The following is a 21824-nucleotide window of genomic DNA, read 5'->3' as shown; positions in this document are numbered from 1 at the left end:
TGTAGAAGATGGATAGACCTATTCTACCAAAATCTGTCAAATAAAAATGTCAGGGCCTAATATTGCTTGAGGTTTCTTTCAACTGCTTCCATGCTATTTATTAACACTACTTTTTAAATGTATTCCTTCACTGCCCGAAAAAAAAGGTGATTAGTAAAACATTTTGGCGAGTCTTTTGTCTTTAAAACAATAGATTTCTGAAAAGGAGTCCTGTTGTTCATTACGCGGGGTCTCCTCACAAAAGGGGTTAATGTAAGCTACATTTAGAACAATTACTTGACAAGAAAACAACTGTCAATCATTCTTAAAGGGAAAGGATTCCAAATTCTAAATTAATAACTATAATCCTCTCGTTTTATTATCCACTCCTCAGGCCAACATTCTTGTCCTGTGCGCGTCGGAGGATACTTCATTTGGGTCTAACAAAACAAACAGGTTTTCAGCGCTTACGCTTTCTCCAGAGGTCTCATCGTCATTTGAAAATATAATTTCAGGGTAGAGGGGGGAATAAAAGACTGAGAAGACTGCGTGTATAGGAGCAACTTACAACCGGCTTTAGTTCAGCTGGGGGCGGGAAGAGCTTTCTCAGCAGTTGATGCGCTCGGTCAGAAGGAACAGGTGGAACATTCCGTTGTCCAACTTAAAGAGAACATCACAACCTCTCCAAAGAAGGTCGGTATGACTCTTTCTGCAGACATGTTTAACACCAGCTAAAACTGTAAACTATAGATCTAGGAACGATATTTTTTTATACCTGTCACAATATTAGAATGCCAATTCAATATACGGTAGACAGTAAATAATAAAGGTGATATCTTGTGTATAGGAAACCGAGAGAACAATCACTGAGATTTGATTGAGACTCTATTTTCTTTATGAACTTACAATACTCATTTCATGTAAACTCAAAACAATCCACAAACTGTTTTTTCAAACATTTGTTTAATTCCCATGCTTTATTTAGAACCATAGCATCATCCAAATGTATTCTACTGACTGTACTGTATTCTATCTTATGGATCGTTCTCATTTCACCGAAACATTTGAAACACCTGTGTACCTCGTTACCTTCTTAACAAGTGAACTTTACAGCCTTACACTTAGCCTCCTATAAATTCCACGTTGTTGATTATAGCCAAATATTCCTTATGCCACAAGTGTAATAAGAATGATGTCCTTTAAAAGTGGATATTGTCCACCTTAAAAAAAAGCTGAATCGTTACCCACACACGGTTTAGGATGCTCTCCAGGAACGACATCCATTTTATTTGGGTTTGACACTGAGAGCTAAGCTTATTTACTGTATGCTGATGATCAATCTCACTGCCCTCAATGTTATTCATAATGAGTTTATGTAATTGTATAACGATGCCTCATTGGTGTTGATCCGCTTTGGCGTCCATCCAGGATATATCCATCAGATCCTACTAATGGATAGCTCTTGGAGTTAGGGGTTGGTATTAGTTGATGTTGGCTTTTTAATGAAAACGTTTTTAGTTAAGTGACACAAGTCTTTATACTGTACTTGAAATCGTACATGACCAAACAACATGACTAGAAGTTGCTGTCTGAGGTCATATCAAGGGGAGGAGGGGTTCATCGTGAATGACATTGAGCGGCTCTCCCTTCCTCACAGGTGGGTGTTGCGTTTGAGGCGGAGTCAGCAGACAACAGCCCACGTCCAACCTGCATCTGCTCAGCGAGGGGCCGACAGACGCACGGCAGTTCTTCCGTTTCCCGGCTGGAGTAAGGAGTGCTCATACGGACGTTTGGATGCATCTTTCACTGGACACCATGAACATGGTGGACGACAGCTGCCTCTCCCCCAGCAACTTCCACGACATGTTGAAGGGAGGGGTGGCGGTGGGGGGCCGCGTCCACAGCATCGATGTCATCCTGGGATTCAGTAAGGACCAGGACCCCCTTCTAAACCCCCAGGGCCACCAAGGGCCCCACAAGGAGGGTGTGGAGGACCTTGGGGAGCCGGAGAAGCAGGATGTGTCCCCACACCCCTATGGGCAGCTGACCTCCTTGAGGGGCAGCAAGGAGCAGAACTACCACGGTGAGTCTTTCTCTCCTGACGCCTGATGGTATCCCTGCAGGGATATTGCTGGGCACAAAAGCATTAAAAACAAACAGTGGAGCATAACACTTAGTGTTTGAGGACAGCACTGAATTGGTTTGAGGACCTCGCTAAGGATGGGCTCGAACGCTAATCATCTGCGAGGATCGGTTACCTCTCACACTAAACCAATAACCAGTTGATTAGTTTGGATAAACAAGTAATTCAGGAAAGGGCTCTCTGCTTGGACGGAATGCACAAAGGAAGCTTTGGCAGCTCTCGATTTCTCTTGAGAGATTCCTGAGAACGGGTTATCGTGGTGATATGGACCTGAGGAGAATTGGTCATACCGAGCAGTCTTAGGAACTCTAGTCCATGTCTGTTTCTCCATCCATCCGACTGGTTACCTGCTGCGCTTCCTCACTGAGGCTAAATGACCTCCATAGTCCCATACCATTTGAACTTTGACCCCAGCTTCTGTTTTGTTGTCAGGCCTCTGTTTATTACCTCAGTGGTACTGTACACTAGCTTTAATGTACAGTACGTAAGAATGTTACAGTAAATACCTTGTAAAAACCAAGAGAGAGAGAGAGAAAGAGAGGGAGGGAGAGAGAAAGAAAGAATAAATTAATGCGGGACAGAGAGAACGTCCCCAATCTGATCTCCTTGTGGAATTCCCCTAATCTGCTCTCTCCTTCCCAGATGAGATTGTACCCAGTCTCATTCCATCACATATTATGATTACTCTTGCTCATTGTCAAATTCATCATCTCTAATCTGCAACGGGTTTTGCATTACAAAGCTGACTGGTGGGTGTGGGGGGCGAGTCTGGGGAGCACAGAGGAGCGGGGGGGTGGGGGGGGTACTGGGGAGTCATGCATACTCTCATTTCTAGAAACTATGGAAAGAGGATATAGATTTTAGGATTAGCACTAATATCGCGGTTGGCCACGATTGTTTACCTTTACACCGTAAGTGAGAATGACCCAGGGATGATGGTGGGAGAGTGGAGAGAGAAAATGACAGTTCAGAGCTGCCTGTTAATGACATGTTTTACACATCGCTGGCTTGCTAGTCATCCCTACTCAGTCTGAATGAGCCATGGCGTCGCCCTGTCCCTTCCTCATTGAGCGGTTCTGCTGGAGTGTAAACACGCCTGGGTTCCAAGGACTGGAGCTTCAGACAGGTTGACAGGCAGTGAGGCTGGGCGCTGAACCCAGCCTGACCTTCTTCATTGTCTTGGCCCGGGCTTTGTCATTGGCTCCTAATGAGAGACGGATCAAACGACCCCCAAATCCGTGCCCTGGCTGTCTGATTGATGACATGTCACCCTCACCCCCTCACCCACAGACTTTCCCCTCAACTGTCTGCTGTCTCTCGGCCTTCACGTTCCCTAAGAGGTGCATGGCAGCTTGGTTAAGACAACGTGGCCTCGCTCACGCTCTGCAGACGCAGGGCTGAGAGGGTGCGAGACGTCACAGACGAAAATATCTCATTTGTTGAGATATTTTCGTCTGATAGGAAAACTCCTCCAGCCTGGTGTTCATCTTTCAAAGTCACCCCTTGTTTCTGTAGGAGGGCCCTTCCCTTTGTGAGTTGCTCCTGTGCAATTTTGAGCATTTCTTCTCTGAGAAGGGTTACGGTTTCCCTTTGTCTTCTCTCTGGGTTTGGGTTGGTTACAGGAACTGGTCTCTGGGCATCTGTGAAGCCCTTTGAGACATTGCTGGGAAGATGGGGTCACACGTGTCCCTGTCTTCCACAGCAGTAGGAAAAACGTGAGTGCAAAGCAAATGGAGATATTGACATTAAACACATGACCTGCATGGTATACTTTGATCTATTTGTTCCCCTCTATCTCTCTTCCTTAGATGTATGGCTGTGACATTGGTATTTACCATGGTGGCGACATGTAGCTCCTTAAACTAGACTGAAACAGAGATATCTCGCAATGGTCGATGTTGTTTAAGTACAACCAACTGATGACATTCTGAATCATACTCATATTTTCTACTGGGTTTTCTTTTGGAAGATGAGATGTGGAATAGTTTAGAGCTAAGAACAGAAACAAGATGGTGGAAAGGATCAACTGTCTGCATGTCCTTTTATTGGGGATTAAAGAAAGACATTGCAGTGAAATATTTAGTTACACCCTTGGCCTTTGAAAAGTAGCCAGGTGGTTTTAGTTAGCGTATGTGGCTTAGAATAAAGTTCTCGTTTTGCTATCCCTGGCGCTCTGTAAATGATAAGGAAAATAATCTGGTTGGTTTTTATTTATTTTATTTTTTTTACGATGAGCTATTAACAATATTTATCTCTCCATCTCTACCCTCCCCCACCCCACCCCTCTCTCTCTCTCTCTCTCTCTCTCTCTCTCTCTATCCTTCTGTCTCTCTCGATCAGAAACGGACCTGTTCTCCAACAAGTGTGACGGGGAGCTCGGGGAGTTGAGGAAGAGTGCGGAGAGCGACGACGGGAGGTCCCCGGAGCCCGGCGTAGAAGAGCAACCCAAGAAGAAGCACCGGCGAAACCGCACCACCTTCACCACCTACCAGCTCCACGAGCTGGAGCGAGCCTTCGAGAAGTCCCACTATCCCGACGTCTACAGCCGCGAGGAGCTGGCCATGAAGGTCAACCTGCCGGAGGTCAGAGTTCAGGTACGTGTGCGAACCCAGGTTGTCATCGTGTCAACATCTCACTCTTTTTTTCCCCTCTATCGCAAATGGCTTGTCACTCATTGAGGACAAGGAGTGTACAGGTCTAAGGGTATTACTGTAGTTTCTAGCTGGTGCCAAAGAACAGTTTGTGATGTACCACACACAGCCACAACAACATATTGGATACGGTTGAATCAGTGCAGTACATTTTGGCTGAGCCTGTAGAGTTAGGTCACTGAGGACACATGGTGAAGGGTGAGAGAAGATTAGAACTGAGCTGGGTCCAGAGGCTTAAGACCAGGGGGTGAGAAGCTCTGTGCCGGTACAGGGAGTGTGCCACAGGTAAACAGGCTGCAGACAAAGAACCCCATGGGAACCTTGGCAAACACCCTCTTCCCTGGTGTGTTTCTGGCAAGAATTGTAATAATCGAAAACGGTTTGAGGCCATCCGTTTAAGATGCCTGTAATTGCTGTGTTTGTGCTTGGAAGTCTTGAAAGAGGTGAGGTGGTCTCAAGGAGAAAGGGCGTATCACGTCAGGAGTGCGACACACAAAACGTCTGATGGACATTTGGTTGTGTCATGTCACACTCTGGAATGATCTGGACCTATCGCAGCTGGATGGGAGTGTCCCTGTGTGGCCAGGCTAAAATCGGAGATGCCATTGAGATTGAGATGTTTGAATTGTCTGTTGGTGTTGCTAAACATTTCCCTTTAAGTGTCTTTTGCAAGCAGTGGGACATAGTATACTTTCATGGGTTAGAGACAGACTTGAAAAGGGACCAAAGCCTGTCTTTTTATACTGCAAATCTTTGAAATAGGGGAGGTGAGACTAAATAAACCTAGATGGGATCTTTAATAGACTGCCTGCACCGTTCATTTTGTCAATGGTTAGATGTTGGGATTTATAGTTAGCAGTAGTTTTTACCACATATTAAAATCACTTACCTTTGGGATTAATGGAACACAGTGTCATTTTAGAGAGAGGTTTGAGGTCACAGCCTAAGGGATCTAGACCAAAGCCCATAATTCTGTAGCAAGGTAATACACTTGTAAAGCGATAAGTGTTCTTATGGTTTAACAGCAGGTAGCAGAACAAAACAAGCCTAAATAACTCAAACAAGGCTTGGAGTAATCTTATTAGATCAATGGAGCTAATGTCTGTGTGGCTCAGGTAAAAAAAATCTCCATCCTGACATCCATAAAATATTTTAGTTTGCCCAGTGCGTCACTTGGAATCTCAAAAATCAGATTCAGAAAAAGCCAGTTGAGATGAGGTGAGATTGTGAGATCCTTTCGTGCCAAATGCAGTCTTGTGAATGTTTTGACACACAATTATATTGAACCTGGAACGCATTTCCAGAAGTGTAATACTGTGTGCCATACCCAATTCAACAGCAACTTTTGTCGGTGACATAAGATCCCTTTAGAGAGGATTGGTCTTGAGTCTTGTCAGGAAGCAGCCAATTCTTCTCTCAGACATACAGCACATGCAAAAACAGAAAACCTTAATCTCAAGGATGAATGTGGGTCCAAGCCAAGACACCTAAAAGTGGAACATGACACACGGCAGTTGTTTACAATAACAAACACTGTTTTGCCAGGTCACAGCTAACTGCGCAACAGCTATTCATGACCTTAATTGTGCCTCCATGGAGTTAGGATTGTGGGGGTCATGTGAATGTATTTCCTTTAGAGGCGATGCAAACACCTCAACCTTTAACTCAACCTATGTAACAAAAGAACATATGTATATTCAGCATGCATCCTATCAAATATATGCCGTTGATGAACACTAACTCTGTTTTGTCCTCTATCTGACCTCCTGCCTCCCTTCTCCAGGTGTGGTTCCAGAACCGCAGGGCCAAGTGGCGGCGCCAGGAGAAGATGGACGCTAGCACCATGAAGCTCCACGACTCCCCCATGCTCTCCTTCAACCGGCCCCCGCCCATGCACCCCAACATGGGGCCCATGTCCAACTCCCTCCCCTTGGACCCCTGGCTCACCTCGCCCCTATCCAGCGCCACCCCCATCCACAGCATCCCCAGCTTCATGGGCCCTCCCCAGGGTCTTCAGCAGGCCTATACCAGCCATGGTTACCTCAACAGCCCCCCTCCACCCATGGGGCAGAGCATGCAGGCGATGCCTCCCCCACCCTACCAGTGCCAGGCATCCTACTCTGATAAGTACCCCCTGGAGGATGTCGACCAGCGAAGCTCCAGCATCGCCGTCTTGAGGATGAAGGCCAAGGAACACATTCAGTCCATGGATAAAACATGGCTACCCATGTGATTCCAGACACTATGGATTTGAAGAACTGAAACTGTCGGGGCAGACTGAAATGAGGAGCCATTTGTATTTTGGAAATATGTAAAGACTGCAGAGGTATTCATAATAGATTTGTAATATGGTAAGCGTTTGTAATGGGACTCTGCTGCGGAAATGTAGTAGCTGTGTTTTTCTTGAATGACGTGATGAAAAACAGAGAAATCTGAAAGGGAGACTTACATTTTTTGGTACCCATTTAAAGAAAGCTGTTTAACCTGAAGCTAGTGCAAAGTAGCTCAAGCTGGGATTCTATCGGATCCGTTTCTACTGGGAACCTTTGGAGAAAACCATCTAGAAGTTATTGATCACGGATCCAGGTCCAAGATGCCTCGATAGTGACCTGAAGTCCTCAGGAGAGAGAGACCGCAGACAGCCAGCCCACAATCCACCCTCCTCTCTCTCATATCTATCTGTCGGATATATACAGTAGGCTTGTTCTCATGGTCCCAGAGCCCTCTCCCTCTTTAGCGAAGGGGGGCGGTCACACGACACGGTGGCTTTCACCTCGACTCAGCTGTCGAAAGCAGAGGTGTGCCCCCAGACAGACGTCGCTGTCAATGTTGCGACGCGCTATCTAGGTCGGGCGTTGCTCGCTCAAGGTTCCCACAGTTGTACTGGAGCCCTGGAGCCGTGGGAGGTGTTCCGAAGTTCAGGTCATGGATGAGAGGCGTTTGGCTGAGATCCAAGGTCCCGTTTGGCTCAAGACAGACTCGTCCCACGATCATTTGGGATGAGAGACACACCTCTTGAACACCTATTTAATTGTTTAATTCACAGAGGTGGTTAAGATCCCTTCTTAAAGAAACGGACTGGCGTTAAACCGCACACACACATATACTGAAACACCCTGAAAGGGGTTTGTTTGATGCTTTCCTTTGAAAACAGTAAGGTCTAATTAGTTGAGGACAGAAAGATGTTTGCCGGCCTGTAATTACAAATAATTGTATTCATACCTGCAAGTAGACAAAAGATGAATGTGAATTTGAAACTGTGTTCAATTTTCAATCGTTTAAACTTTCAATTTTCAATTTGAGCTTAAACCAAATGCTTCCAGGTGTATTTTTTAAAGCATTGAAAACACTGGGTTATGTTGGAATGATTTGATCGGTTTCTCTGAAACCGATCAAATCGCAATCCAAATACACTCATCCCATTGACAAGATATTCAAATCAGAACACAACCCAGAGAACGGACCTAGGTCCAGATCCACACCCTTCCCTTTCGTTTCCAAAGGCAACACTGACTCACTACATTCCTATACCTCACGAGTATAACCCCTTGCCAGCAGTGTGACTGGAAGCCTGTTGGCAGCTAACTGCTGGGTGACTGGGCGTACGTGCAGGGCAGCAGGTGGATTGTTGTCTGGTGTGTCCCCAGTAAAGCTTCCCCCGCATTTGGCTCAGTGGATCCGAGCCAGCCTGCTTTGTCAGGGACTGGGAGGTCACGGACACACCATGCAGACCTCTGTGACGATTTGTAATGAAAAGAGCTGTTGGAATTCTGTATTAGAGAGAGTGTATGGTTTCCTATGTGGTAGTGTGGTGTGTGTGTGTGGGTGTGCGTGTTGGGGATAAGACTATATGTCTTTTTAATATGGAACCACAAACACCCCACAGAGGTGTTCACTTGTTTATGATCATAGATAGTCCAACATTTTCCAATGGGCTGTGAAATCACTGGTCATTCTTGTAAAGATCATTAAAACAAATGTTCCACACTACCTTCAGGTCACTAAGGGCTATGTAGGAATATCAAATAGTGCTGTTAAATAACTTAGCATTGTAATATTGAAGAATATAATGTCACCCAGGTTTATATGTTTTTTAATGTAAATTACTGTACACCCAATTGAATGTCATTTGAAGGAAAATGTGGATATGTTGTGTTGAATATGTTGAATCTCATGTTGGGGGAGGGGGGGGAGAATTTTCTTCCTTCCTTCAGATAAAAGTGCAATTCATGTAGACAGAAGACCCAATCTCTACAGGCAACAGCACTGCTAGACCAGTCTGATTGGTTATGCTCCAATGACTTTTTAAACGCAGGGTGTCCGGGCTCTCCCTTAGAGATAGGGTGAGAAGCTCGGTCATCAGGGAGGGGCTCAGAGTAGAACCGCTGCTCCTCCGCGTCGAGAGGAGCCAGCTGAGGTGGCTCGGGCATCTGATCAGGATGCCTCCTGGACACCTCCCTGGTGAGGTGTTCTGGGCACGTCCCACTGGGAAGAGGCCTCGGGATCCCCCAGGAAGAGCTGGTGGAAGTGGCCGGGGAGAGGGAATTCTGGGCCTCCCTGCTTAGGTCGCTGCCCCCGCGACCCGACCCCCGGACAAGCGGGAGATCACGACGACGACGACGACGACGACGACGACTTTTTAAACGCCCATAAAACTCACTTCAGAACTCGGGGTCCTTTCAAGTCTTATTGTCTCAGCGACGGCCCACAGTGTTGTCGCGGTAGGCTCCTACGCTTCCAATGTGGACCAATAGTTCCTCGTGCGGTGTTGTATAACTGTCTTTGTTGATGAGATTCACCGATCCTCTTTCAGCTTTGACACACACAATTCACCTACAGTTGGCTCAACCCATTTTCTTCGTGTACCTTCTCTACCCTCTCCTCACGGTGGTTTTCCATACCTGTAGGCCTTCTTCAGACAGTCTTCTCAGGTTTTGTCAGAAGCACAAGTCCTACCAAGGCACCTGTTGAAGCCCGCACAACTTTTTAGCTCTGCAGGTCTTGTACAGCACCCAGACGAAGCCAAAGTTTAGACAGTATTATGGGCAGAAAATGCACTACAAACCTGTCAAGTGAATATTCTTTTTTTCTCCAGAATAAACAAGCTTTTGGCCCTGTGTAATAGTTCTGTTTGTTGCCTGTTTTAGTTAGGTCACTGTTAGTTTATTAATATGATTTATTGTACGTCCGTGTCCATGTTCTACAGAAATGAAAATCTACTGAAAATAAACAAATATAGTTTGATAGAAGTTTTGGTCTCTGCTTCTTTAATCAACTTGTATTCAACTCATGAGTTTCTGAGTCTGTCTCCCTCCCACACATCCCTTTTCACCCCCTTCCTCCTCTCCCATCCCCTGGGTGGGTGGTGGCAACGTGCCAGCCAGTTAGGTAGATGAGACTCCAATCAATCAGAGCTTCCCAGGGGGCCCCCCTCTCCTGGGCCTAGCCCCATCTCCCGCCCTGGCCTCAGCCCCCAGACTCCTTTGCCCCCCCCCCAGCCCCTATCTGCACCAGATCCAGCCCCAGCCTCATTCTCCCCTCCTCAATCCCCCCCCCCCTCCCCCCCCTCCTCCTCTCACCCCCAACCGCTCCCTAGGCTCTCTAATTGCCCCTCAGGCTCTGCCGCTGTGGCACATGTTCACATCGGGGCAGGTCTGGGCGCCTGGCCTCCCCCGGCGTGTGAACCTCCCTTCGGGCCAGATGGACCGCCGAGTTGGCCTCCGTGCCAGTGGCCATATGGGCTCCAAGGTCCTGGGAGGGGGAGAGGGTTACTAGGAAGAGAGGTTTAGTCCAGGGATCTGCAGCGCATGCTGCAATAGAAAGCCTGGTCGGTGTACCTGGAAGTCTTCTGCGGATGACGCACTCCAGGGCAGTGTCCGTCACTTCGACAGATTATGGAAATCTTGTTTGAAACAATCCGTTGCGTTGACCACACACATGATCCCATGAAGCCTGTGTTCCTTCAGGGCAAAAAAAGCCGGACTTTGAGGGGAGAGAGAAGCTTAGGTTTTTTTTGTTTTTTTTGGTCTTGCCATGTGAGGCAGCAAGTTTATCATGTGGGGATGGATGAAGAGAGGCTGAGGAAACTCAAAAGAGGAACTGAGTATGGATGAAGAGAGAGACAAGGAGCGGGAGAGGAAACGAAAGAGCGTGTGGAAGTGAGAGAGTGGGGGGGTCAGGCATATAGATGTAGAAATGGTGGGAGGATTAGAGAGAGAGAGAGAGAGAGAGAGAGAGAGAGAGAGAGAGAGAGAGAGAGAGAGAGAGAGAGGAGTGTGGGAGAGAGGGAGGGAGTAGTTTCTGAAAGAAAGAAAGGGAAGGTGGGGTGGCTGCTCATCATGGGTAATGATGTAGAAAATCCCCCAATTAGTGCCTTTTCCTGCATCCCAGGATGAGTTCAGAGCCAGGTCCTCTGACAGCTCTGGGATTAGAGGCTGGCTATAGCCCAGTCGGGTCTCCATAGACAGAGCCACTGTCACAAACCCGACTGGGGCTGAGGCTGGGACAGAGGCCGCAGCAGAGGCCGGGGAGGGTCTGGGGCAGAGGCTCTACAGATACTCACTGACCCCTGTATATCTTTGCACAGTTGGGGACAGGGTCGGGGGTGGAGGCTGCAGGGTTGTTGCTGGGGCCGGGGTTTGAGCCGGGGCCGATAGTGGTGACCAGGCTCAATCTGAGGCTGGGGCCGAGGCCAGGGCTTGGGTAGGCATGCGTTGAGCCGGACAGGCACAAAGAAAAGCATGGGAAAGAGTACAGCGGATCAACATAAAAGCTTCTGTTGAGGGCTCTGGCGCGCCAAATCCTACCATCTCATCTTTCTTTACGATCGTTTTTAGGAGCTGCCTTTAGATTTCTGTCCCAAAAATATAAATTGAGAACATCCCAGGTATAAATGACTATAGATGAAAATAAATACGAATGCCATCATATCTGCGATAATGGCAAATGGTGGCGCGTGTGTAAACCTTCATGTCTCGCAGTGGGCTGCAACAGTATATAACAAGAAGGCAGCCACAGGTCAGCTTCTCCAGATAGTGCATCTGCTCCTTGTCAGCTGCACACTTTCACTCGCCAAACACACCCAATCTAACTCGGACATCGAGATCAATCCAGAATCAATGTCAATCCACATGCTTTGCCGGGAACAATACGAGGGTAGCAGACACGCAGGGCCCGGTGGCCATCTGGGAGCGGGCCGTTTCCCCTGGAGTGTAATCCTGAAGAACACATCGCACTTAAGGAGATTGCAGCTGAGCATCTGACGTCTGGACCCGCTACGGCATGTGATCACGGCTCACTGAAAGTGTTCTCAGAAACCTCAGCTTTGGAATACAGCGGATATATCACTTGCCATCGGCTCACTTTGACTTCTTGTTAAACAAAGGTGTAGGAGACTTACCAGCTGAGGAGAGAGAGCTCTTAACCACATTAGCTGGCTTACAGGTACCACAAAAATAATTAAAGCTGTTAAAACGAATTAATTGATTAATTGCTTAGTGTGTTGTCACCCTAACCCCAGGTGGCCTTAGGAGGGGGGAGAGGGGGGAGAGGGGATTGGGTGGGGGGGGGAGGAGTTTAGGGCCAGGCGGGAGTTAACCTGCTGATTGGGAAAACGCGTTGCCCGGCTAGGATAATAGGAGAAAGGAGCGGAATTAATTGGGTTTGATTAAGAGAGCTTTTCAATGGGAGACAGCTTTTTCGCATGACATCATTAGAGGTCAGTGAGTGGGGGGGGGGGGGGTGAGGGGGGGGGATTTTGTTGGCTGGCGCCAGTGTTTGGTGAGCCCCTCCTACAACGCACAAACGCACACAAACGCACACGCACACAAACACAAGCTCACCGTTGACCCACGTCTCACTCGTGGAGAATCGTTTGTGTATTGAGGGTGGCAGATCTCAATCAATTCATTCACCAAGAAAACGAGACGGAAACCATTGGTTCACAATATCACCTCTGAGCCATTAGGTAGTAATACTGTATGTGTGTGTGTGTGTATACATGTGCTAAAAACCTTTAGATAACCCCATGTTCCATCCTGAAACAGACACAAACCATCATTGTGTAATCTGTCTGATCATAGTGTTTTGTACAATCTGGTTAGCTCTTCCAAAAATATCTAGCCGGCTATTGTCTTCTTAAACATAGCTAGATCATTAGATTACCCATGACCTAATCCTAAAAGCTACCCGTGTGCTATCTATTTAGATGTAATAGTTACAATAGTTACAGAAGCTTGGGCTAAACCCTCCACCCGCACACACACACACACACACACACTCTGTCAGGGGTTAAACTGGGCTAGAACCAAGTAAGCCCTATTACAGCCTCCAGGTGGGTGAAAAGGTTAGCAAGGCGTTTTGGCCTTAAATATGTAGCAATGGCGAATACGAGTCTCATTATAACATTTGCTCCACGGAGGCGCGGTCCTCAAACAACGTGTGGTCTTTCTCATTAAAACGTGTGCTGTGGTACGCTACAGGTCTGGAGACCTGACACAAGGCTATGCTTCGACATATGTCAGCCTGCTAGATAGGTTTATTTAACAAAAATGGTTACACTCATGTTATAAGCGTCACGTTAACTCTCCTCTGGCACACATTCTCACACTGCACACTTATCCTTTATTTTTATATTTACTTTGGGGTCAGATGGCTAAGCGGTTAGGGAGCCGGGCTGTTAATCAGAAGGTTGTTGGTTCAATTCCCGGCCGTCCTAAATAACATTATGTCCCTGGGCAAGGCACTTCACCTTACTTGCCTAGGGGAGAATGTCCCTGTAGTTAAGTCGCTCTGGATAAGAGCATCTGCTAAATAACTAAATGTAAATGTATTTTATATTATACAGTTTTGTTGGTATTTTTTTTCTTACTTTTATATTTAAGTACACACTTTTAAAAAGATTCTTATAGGCCTATGTTTATATATGGGAGGGGGGGGCATACATGTTTTCTGATTGGCTTTTTACTCAGCCAACTATCATCTCATTTCGTCCATTAATTGGATATAGCGAGACAAGTATCCCTTATTTCTCTGCGTGAGAAATGGTTGAAATGCGTGTTTAATACAAGGTTTTGCGTGAGGACGTGAGAAATGGCTGAAATGCGCGAATGCGTCGAGACTTCAAACAAATCATTTTCAATAAGTAAGTAAGTACATTTTATTTATAAAGCACACAACACAGCAAGGCTAACCGAGGTGCCGAACAAAAGCACAAAAACAGAATGCAAATACATAAAATAAAATAATACACTAAATGTATTATTTTAACACTAAATAAAACACTATAAAATACACAGTAAAACAAAATACAAAACAGTCAACAACAGAAAAACAAGCAACAGCACAAGTCAAGTGGTGGGAAACGCCAGATCATAAAGGTGGGTCTTAAGCCTGGATTTAAAAACAGACAATGAAGGAGCCTGCCTAATAGATAGGGGAAGCTGATTCCACAGCTTAGGACCAGCAACTGCAAAGGCCTTTGAGTTCAGATGTGTCCGAATGAAGGACAGAGAGAACTGTAGCGCCATCTATACTTCTCATCAGGGACATGCATTTCCAGAGTGAATCTGATTTGAAAGTTATATACCTGTATCAATTTACTCTGAACTGTTTCTCTTTATCATCCACACGCATATGTGCGCTCACGGAAGACATTCCACGCAAAAAATCGTTCTCCAAGTTCACAAAGTATCACCAGGTGGCGCTGTTTATGTTTTGCCCTTCTTCGATTTGACCCACACAAAGTGCTTCCGGGGCTTCTGACGTCTCTGGAAATGCTGTTGTAATTGTTGGTGGTCACAAAGTTTTAGGCGGTATATCTCAACCCAGTTTTGTTCGTTCTAATTTCGTACATATTTTGGGGTTCAGCGGGTACGCTGTAACCGAAAAAGACCAAGATGGATATCCCCACTCCACCTGAAGGTGAGCATGCATGCTATGTATTTCATTATGGCCACCGGCGCTAGCTTGCTCGGTAGGCTAGCCACCGAACAACCAACAATAGTATCATGAACCAGTTTTCTAGCCAGACAGTGTATTCCTTAAACGATGGTTAGGCAATCTGTAGTAAAATAAACATTATATTTATCATGTAATCAGTTCAAATGACCTTTTGTAACTAGCCACAGCCTGTATAACCCAGGTAATTCATTAATATCTATGATGATGGTGAGGATGGAAACACGAGTCTAGCAGGTAGAATGAATGACAAAGGGGTTAGTGAAGATTCATGTACAAAAGTGAGGTCTAATATCTTGTATCGTCATCAACTTGCAACCCACTGTTAAATTAGAGTTGTCTTTTTAGTACACAGCTTGGTGAGAATGACGGTAAGCAAATTGGGCTTCGGCAGAAAACAATGTCATCATGCAGCTACACTCCCTAAACCTGTGTCTGTGCTCCCGTCTCTCTGCAGATCAAGAACTGAGAAATGTTATTGACAAGCTGGCCCAGTTTGTGGCAAGGAACGGCCCGGAGTTTGAGAAGATGACCATGGAGAAACAGAAAGATAACCCCAAGTTCTCCTTCCTGTTTGGGGGAGACTTCTTTGGCTATTACAGGTGCAAGCTGGCAATGGAACAAGGACAGCGTATGTATATTCTTACTGTCTGTACAAATATTTCACTCCATCATCTAGGAAATACTTAATTTTTGAGAACACCCAATGAGTGATCTACAAACAGCCAAACCATCAGTATAGTGACACAGGCACTTTTGTTGATAGTTACTGGTTAAAGTTACAGTTACGGTTAGTAGATGTCTAGTTGAGCATCTGCAGTTTTTGCTATTGTGATAGGGCTATTAAAGGATTTAAATTAGGAGTAGGGGTGTGTTAAAGGTGTAATATTAGGTCAGAACATATTAGGGTTGTGTTAAAGGTGTTATATTAGGTCAGAACATATTAGGGTTGTATTAAAGGTGTAATTTGAGGTGAGGATGTTAGGGGTGTATTAAAGGTGTGCTTCTCTCCATGTAGATCCCTCTACCCTCGATTGTGAAGATTATAAAGTGGAAGGTATTTACAGATTAGATTACCGAGACAAATGTAAATTGTGTGAAGAAAAAAATAATAATATCCCGAACCTGCACATGATTCATTTTTTAATTTCTTGCTCAAAGCTTTTTATATTGTTCTTTCATGTTGTTGTATGTATGTGGGTGTCAGGAAGATGGGGGTTAGTGAAAGACGAGGGGATGCTAGGGAGATGTAAGTGTGGCTTTAGGAGCCATGTTGTATTTGTACTTTTTGCCCCTCTGTTAATATCTTCCAATGATAACAGCCTCAATCTTGCCATTTTGCTTGAGATAATCATTTTTATATATGGTCAGCACTGGTGTTTTTCCAAATTTGTGCCGAGAAATGCTTGAGAACAAGAAAGACGGCAGCTACTCTTCGTTGACAAGCTCCCATGCTAGTTTCCCAAATTCTTTTTTTTGTTTTCATTTTTTCATGGCTTGTTACTCAAGGCTGCTGCACATGACTCCAGGATGAGAATGGAAGCACTGCTTGCATGAAGCTGGCCGCATGTTTCAGCCCAAAGCTCTTTTTTAATTCCAGCTTTGTCTCTGGAATCATCATTGGTTCAGGAATCAATTGTAAAAAGTCTTTGCCATGGGTGCAAATGAGAAATTGCACCCATTACAATGACAATGATGGTATTTGTCAAATGTTTGCCCAAAATATATGTGTAGCAGCCTATATTTGTTTGTGATCTCTTATTGAGCGAGTGTGATATATGACGCAATCCCGTTCTGTCATAACTTTCTTCCAGATATGTATCAGCCTCCTGGGAAGGAGGTCCTAGACGTCCCTCCACCAATGGCTATCCTGCCCCCGCCTCCCATTCCACCTCCGGCCGCGCCCTCTATCGATGACCTCATCCAGCAGAGCCAGTGGAACCTCCAGCAGCAGGAACAGCACTTGCTGAACCTTAGACAGGTATGCCTGTCTAGGACTGCTCGGGTTCCCACACAACCTTCCCACCTTCCCTGGAGAAGTCACTGGAACACAGTTATCTGTTGAGTGGAGCACAGGCATTTACATGTAACATGTTACATAACCAGTAAAATACGATCAAATACGATGATACTTTATTAATCCCCAGACGGTGACCATGCACTCATAAAGTTTGGCCATACTTCTTAACAAAGTGATATATGCCCGATTTTTGTTGCCAAGACAATAAGGAACAGGAAGTCCCTTTAATAATACTTCCTGGTGGCACAGGAAGTCCTTGTACTGTCCGTCGCACAGCGCGTCCCCCGGCATTGCGGGCGCAGGGCAGGATGCTAACGGTGGGCTGTTGTGCCGCGTGTCCCCAGGAGCAGGTGACGGCGGCCATCGCCCTGGCCGTGGAGCAGCAGACCCAGAAGCTGCTGGTGGAGACCCAGCAGGACGTGACCGAGTTCGACAACCTGCTGCAGCCCATCATCGACACCTGCACCAAGGACGCCATCTCGGTACGATAGGCCCCACCCCGACCCCCCCCTGCGTCGCGGTAGCCGTTTTTTTGGCCTCCATATTTGAGCCGTACGTGCAACGCGTTGATCTCGACTGTCTCTCTTTCCTCCCCCCCCTCAGGCCGGCAAGAACTGGATGTTCACCAACGCCAAGTCCCCCCCGCACTGCGAGCTCATGTGCTCCCACCTCCGCAACCGCATCACCGCCGACTCCGCCCACTTCGAGCTGCGCCTGCACCTGATCTACCTGACCAACGACGTCCTCCATCACTGGTAGGCGGAGCCCCGGTCACCTCCCGCCACTGACGGAGAGGACCGCCCTCTCCTATTGGGGTCCGCCGGGCCCTCCTCGCGTGGTCGAGTTAACGCTGTTCCGTGTGTGTCTCCTCCTCCCAGCCAGAGGAAGCACCAGAGAGACCTGCTGGCGGCGCTGCAGAAGGTGGTGGTGCCCATCTACTGCACCAGCTTCCTGGCCGTGGAGGAAGACAAGCAGCAGAAGATCACCAGGGTGAGAGAGGGAGGGGGAGGGGGAGAGAGAGAGACGGAGAGAGAGAGGGCCTGGGTTTTTTTCCCGTACGCCACCCTCGATTTCATATATTTTCCCCTCGTCCTCGCGCGGACGGCACAGCTCTGCCCCAGTCTCGGTCCGCTCGGTCGCCGTCGGCACCGGTAACACCCGTGTCGACCTCTTGCCTCCACAGCTCCTGCAGCTTTGGGAGAAGAACGGCTACTTTGACGAGGTCACCATCCAGCAGCTGAAGAGCCCCGCCCTGGGGCTGGGCCAGTACCAGGTGGGGAGTCCGTCCCCCCCCCCCCCGGAGCCCTCTCCCACATGGACACCGAAACACTCCAATTCGAATCGTAGAAAGCCTGCCGTACACCAACACTCCCCCCTCTCCTCCCCTCCTCTCCCTGCTGCCCCCCCCCCCAGGCCTCCCTGATCACAGAGTACGCAGCGGTGGTCCAGCCCGTGCAGATGGCCTTCCAGCAGCAGATCCAGACCCTGAAGACCCAGCACGAGGAGTTTGTCTCCAACCTGAAGCAGCAGAGCGGCGGCGGCGGCGGCCCTCAGCTGGCCCCGCAGGACCCGGACGCCAAGACCGCCGCCCCCATGGCCCCGCAGCCTGGTGAGGAGGGCACACACACACGCACACACACACACACACGTTGGCATTCACACGCTCCAAATCACCCCGTCTCGACCCTGACCTGTGTGAACAGGTGAAGGGAAGCCGCCCATGTCGGGCCCCCCTCCGGGCGACTACGACGGGGCCCCCTCCAGACCCTCGGACCCCAACCCCGGCGGGCCCCCCGACCACCCCTCCTCCAAATCGGGCTGGTTTGACAACCAGCACATGTCTGGCTGGAACCCCAACCAGCCGGTAAGAACTGCCCCCCCCCTCCCCGACCCCGCTCGACGTCTGGTGATGCGAGGCAGCGGGCGGTCACGACGAAAGCAAGGCTGCCAGCGTCGAGTCGGCCTCGACGTGGGAAGCCCAAATCCCGAGCAGACACCGTGGATAAGAGTCGGTCTGACCTGTCTTGTCTGTCTTTCTTTCCTCCCCTCCCAGCCCCCCTTCGACCCCTCGCAGGCCCCTCCCCCCTGCCCCCCCTGGAACAGCCACGAGGGCATGTGGAACGAGCAGAGGGACCCCAGTTGGAGCGGGGGCCCGCCCAGGGAGGGGGGCCCGTGGAGCGGACCGGGCCAGTCCGACGCGCCGCCGGCCTGGAACAACCAGTACGACCAGCCGCCCTGGAACAACCAGGGGCCCGAGCAGCCCCCCTGGGGCCAGCGGGAGCCGCCGTTCCCCCCTCGCATGCAGAGGCCCCCCCACTTCCGGGGGCCCTTCCCCCCGCCACACCAGCAGCCGCCGCCCTTCAACCAGCCGCCGCCACCGCCGCACAACTTCGGACGCTTCCCGCCCAGGTTCATGCAGGACGACTTCCCGCCGCGGCACCACTTTGAGCGGCCGCCCTACCCCCCCCACCGCTTCGACTACCCCCAGGGCGACTTCCAAGGAGGTGAGGCCATTTTCAAGCCCGAGCGCGGGCGTCGATCGTGTAACCCGCCAGCCGTGTCTTATCTCTCCAACCCCCCTCTCCCCCGCGCTGCCGACGCAGACATGGGGCCGCCCCCCCACCACCACCCCAGCCAGAGGCTGCCTCCTCCGGGCATGGGCGGCGGAGGCGGCGGCGGAGGCGGAGGCGGCGGGGGGGGCGGCGGGGGCACGGAGCACCCCCCGTGGGGGGGGAGCCAGCACCAGGACTTTGGCCCGCCGCCGCACGGCTTCAACGGCCAGTCGCCCCACATGAGGCGCCAGCCGCCGGCCCACGTGGCCCAGGACGACCCCAGCCTGGTGCCCAACGTGCCCTACTTCGACCTGCCCGCCGGCCTCATGGCCCCCCTCGTCAAGGTGAGGGGTCGGGGGGAGGGCTCCGCTCGTGGCGCGCGGCCATCGTCAGTCACTCCTCCTCCTCCTCACCTCCATCTCTTCTCTCTCCTCCCCAGTTGGAGGACCACGACTACAAAGCTCTGGACCCCAAGGACATCCGCCTGCCCCCCCCCATGCCCCCCAGCGACCGCCTGCTGGCGGCGGTGGAGGCCTTCTACAGCCCCCCCTCCCACGACAGGCCCCGGAACAGGTACACACACGCCCTTACTGACTGTATTTACACACACAGAGCCCACCCGTCCATCTACAAACAGTCTTTTCTAGCCCACCCTTTGGCAAAGGTAAACACACACGACTTATCGGATGTATTTGTCTCTCCTTACTCACAACGCACATACACACACACACACTCACACCCCTGCCCATACTGTACCATGTGTGTCGTCTTGTCCTAGCGAGGGATGGGAGCAGAACGGCCTGTACGAGTTCTTCAGAGCCAAGATGAGAGCCAGGAGGAAAAAGGGCCAGGAGAAACGCAACAGGTCAGACCCCCCCACCTACCACACACACTCACACACACACCCCACCCCTTCATCGTAGTGACCCCCCGCCCCCCGCCTCCTCCAGTACTCGTGGAGGCAGCAGGTCCAGGAGTCGCTCTCGGAGTCGGGGCAGGTCTTCCTCTCGCTCCTCCTCCAGGTCCTCCAAGTCCTCACGCTCCTCCTCCAGGTCCCGCTCCTACTCCCGCTCCAGGTAACACACACGCACACACACACGCACACGCACACACACACACACGCACACACACACACACACACGCACACACACACACACACACAGCGGGACACACACTCAGAGGCACGCCTGTGCGGCCCGCGTCGCGCTCTCCCAGCGTCGTCGCTGGCACGCGCGTCAACAAACGCACGCGTCTTCCTGAGTCAGTCACGCCCCCCCCTCCCCCTCTCCACGTGGGTCGTCTGTGTGTCCGTCTCTCCAGGAGCAGGTCCAGGTCGCGCTCGCGCTCCCGCTCGCGCTCCCCCGACAAGAGGCGCCACGCCTCCTCCTCTTCCGCTGCGATCGCCGCCGCTGCCTCCAACGCTGTGGCCTCCACTGCCTCCACCAAGACCCAGAGTGCCGCCTCCCCTCCGTAAGACACACACACACACACAGTCTCTCGGTCGGTTGAGCATATCAGCAGTGAGGCTGTGCTGTGATCAGAAGGGATTTTATTCGCCATGAATGTTTGCACAAACAAGGAATTTACTTTGGCAGGGAGGTGCATACATTAAACATATAGGAATATTGAAACTTAAATATGCGGACTAACTATACAAAAGGAGCAAAGTCTAGCTGATACTAAGGGGGGTCTAGCTAATACTAAGGGGAATACAAAATAAAATATAAGTAGCCACAAATGCTGATGCTAACAGATCCCCCCTTCTCCCCCCCCCCCCACACACAGAAGCACCTCCGGCCTGGGCTCTGCCCCCCCTCCAACCTGCCTCCTGAACTCCGCCTCGGGGAGGAAAACAGGGGACACCAGCTGCTGATGAAGATGGGTATGGACCTCACACACACACACACACACACACACACGTAGTATTATTTATTTAGTCGTATTTGGATGCATCTCCGACCGACCCGCTCAATGACTTGCCGTTTTTGTGGAAAGTCGTGGATGTGTTTTACCGTGTTAAACAGTGCCTTCCATTGTGTGTGTGTGTGTGTGTGTGTGCGCGGCCACGCTCCAGGTTGGAGTGGCTCGGGGGGTCTGGGGGCGAAGGAGCAGGGCATCCAGGACCCCATCAAGGGGGGCGACATCCGGGACAAGTGGGACCAGTACAAGGGGGTGGGCGTGTCCCTGGACGACCCGTACGAGAACTACCGCAGGAACAAGAGCTACAACTTTGTGGCGCGCATGAAGGCCCGGGAGGAAGGTATGGCGGAGGGTCCGAGTGAGTTCAGCTTTTACTTCCACACCCTCTCACACTGTCCCATCCACATTGTAGGACGCACCCCCTGTCCAACACACACTGCCACCCACTGTGAAACGACGCGCCACTGTCAACAGCAGAGGGGATGATTATCTCGTTTGTCCGCAGTCAATCGGGAAGCGCCGGAGGCCCCGCCCGCAGAGTGATGAGGAGCGAGAAGGGATCACCCCCCCTCCCCCTCTCTCCGCAGAGTCGGATTTGTAAA

The 21824-nt window shown here is 49.8% G+C and overlaps 2 protein-coding genes across 5 annotated transcripts; both read left to right on the top strand.

Annotated features, from left to right (window-relative positions):
* The first annotated feature begins 1319 nt into the window (after positions 1 to 1319).
* rx1 (retinal homeobox gene 1) lies at positions 1320 to 9987 on the top strand. The gene is made up of 3 exons (XM_084676388.1): positions 1320 to 2062; positions 4463 to 4716; positions 6557 to 9987. Exons 1-3 carry the CDS (start codon positions 1774 to 1776, stop codon positions 7004 to 7006), a joined length of 993 nt encoding a protein of 330 aa, XP_084532514.1. The 5' UTR covers positions 1320 to 1773; the 3' UTR covers positions 7007 to 9987.
* Positions 9988 to 14516: 4529 nt separating this feature from the next.
* Positions 14517 to 21515, top strand: cherp (calcium homeostasis endoplasmic reticulum protein). Of its 4 annotated transcripts, XM_084675946.1 has the most exons (18): positions 14517 to 14694; positions 15188 to 15361; positions 15749 to 15787; positions 16545 to 16711; positions 17095 to 17232; positions 17354 to 17505; positions 17629 to 17740; positions 17934 to 18023; positions 18164 to 18359; positions 18454 to 18614; positions 18804 to 19254; positions 19354 to 19646; positions 19742 to 19875; positions 20081 to 20167; positions 20253 to 20378; positions 20623 to 20772; positions 21088 to 21184; positions 21377 to 21515. In XM_084675946.1, exons 1-17 carry the CDS (start codon positions 14670 to 14672, stop codon positions 21173 to 21175), a joined length of 2583 nt encoding a protein of 860 aa, XP_084532072.1. In that variant the 5' UTR covers positions 14517 to 14669; the 3' UTR covers positions 21176 to 21184; positions 21377 to 21515. The 4 variants fall into 4 exon arrangements, with proteins under 4 accessions (XP_084532072.1, XP_084532073.1, XP_084532069.1 ...); XM_084675947.1 differs by lacking the exon at positions 15749 to 15787; XM_084675943.1 differs by having other exon boundaries at positions 18804 to 19646.
* The last annotated feature ends 309 nt before the right edge of the window (positions 21516 to 21824 follow it).

The sequence above is a fragment of the Hypomesus nipponensis genome, chromosome 16 (genome assembly GCF_054491055.1).
Source record: "Hypomesus nipponensis isolate SF chromosome 16, ASM5449105v1, whole genome shotgun sequence".
Lineage (NCBI taxonomy): Eukaryota > Metazoa > Chordata > Actinopteri > Osmeriformes > Osmeridae > Hypomesus > Hypomesus nipponensis.
This window is presented reverse-complemented; position numbering and strand designations above follow the sequence as displayed.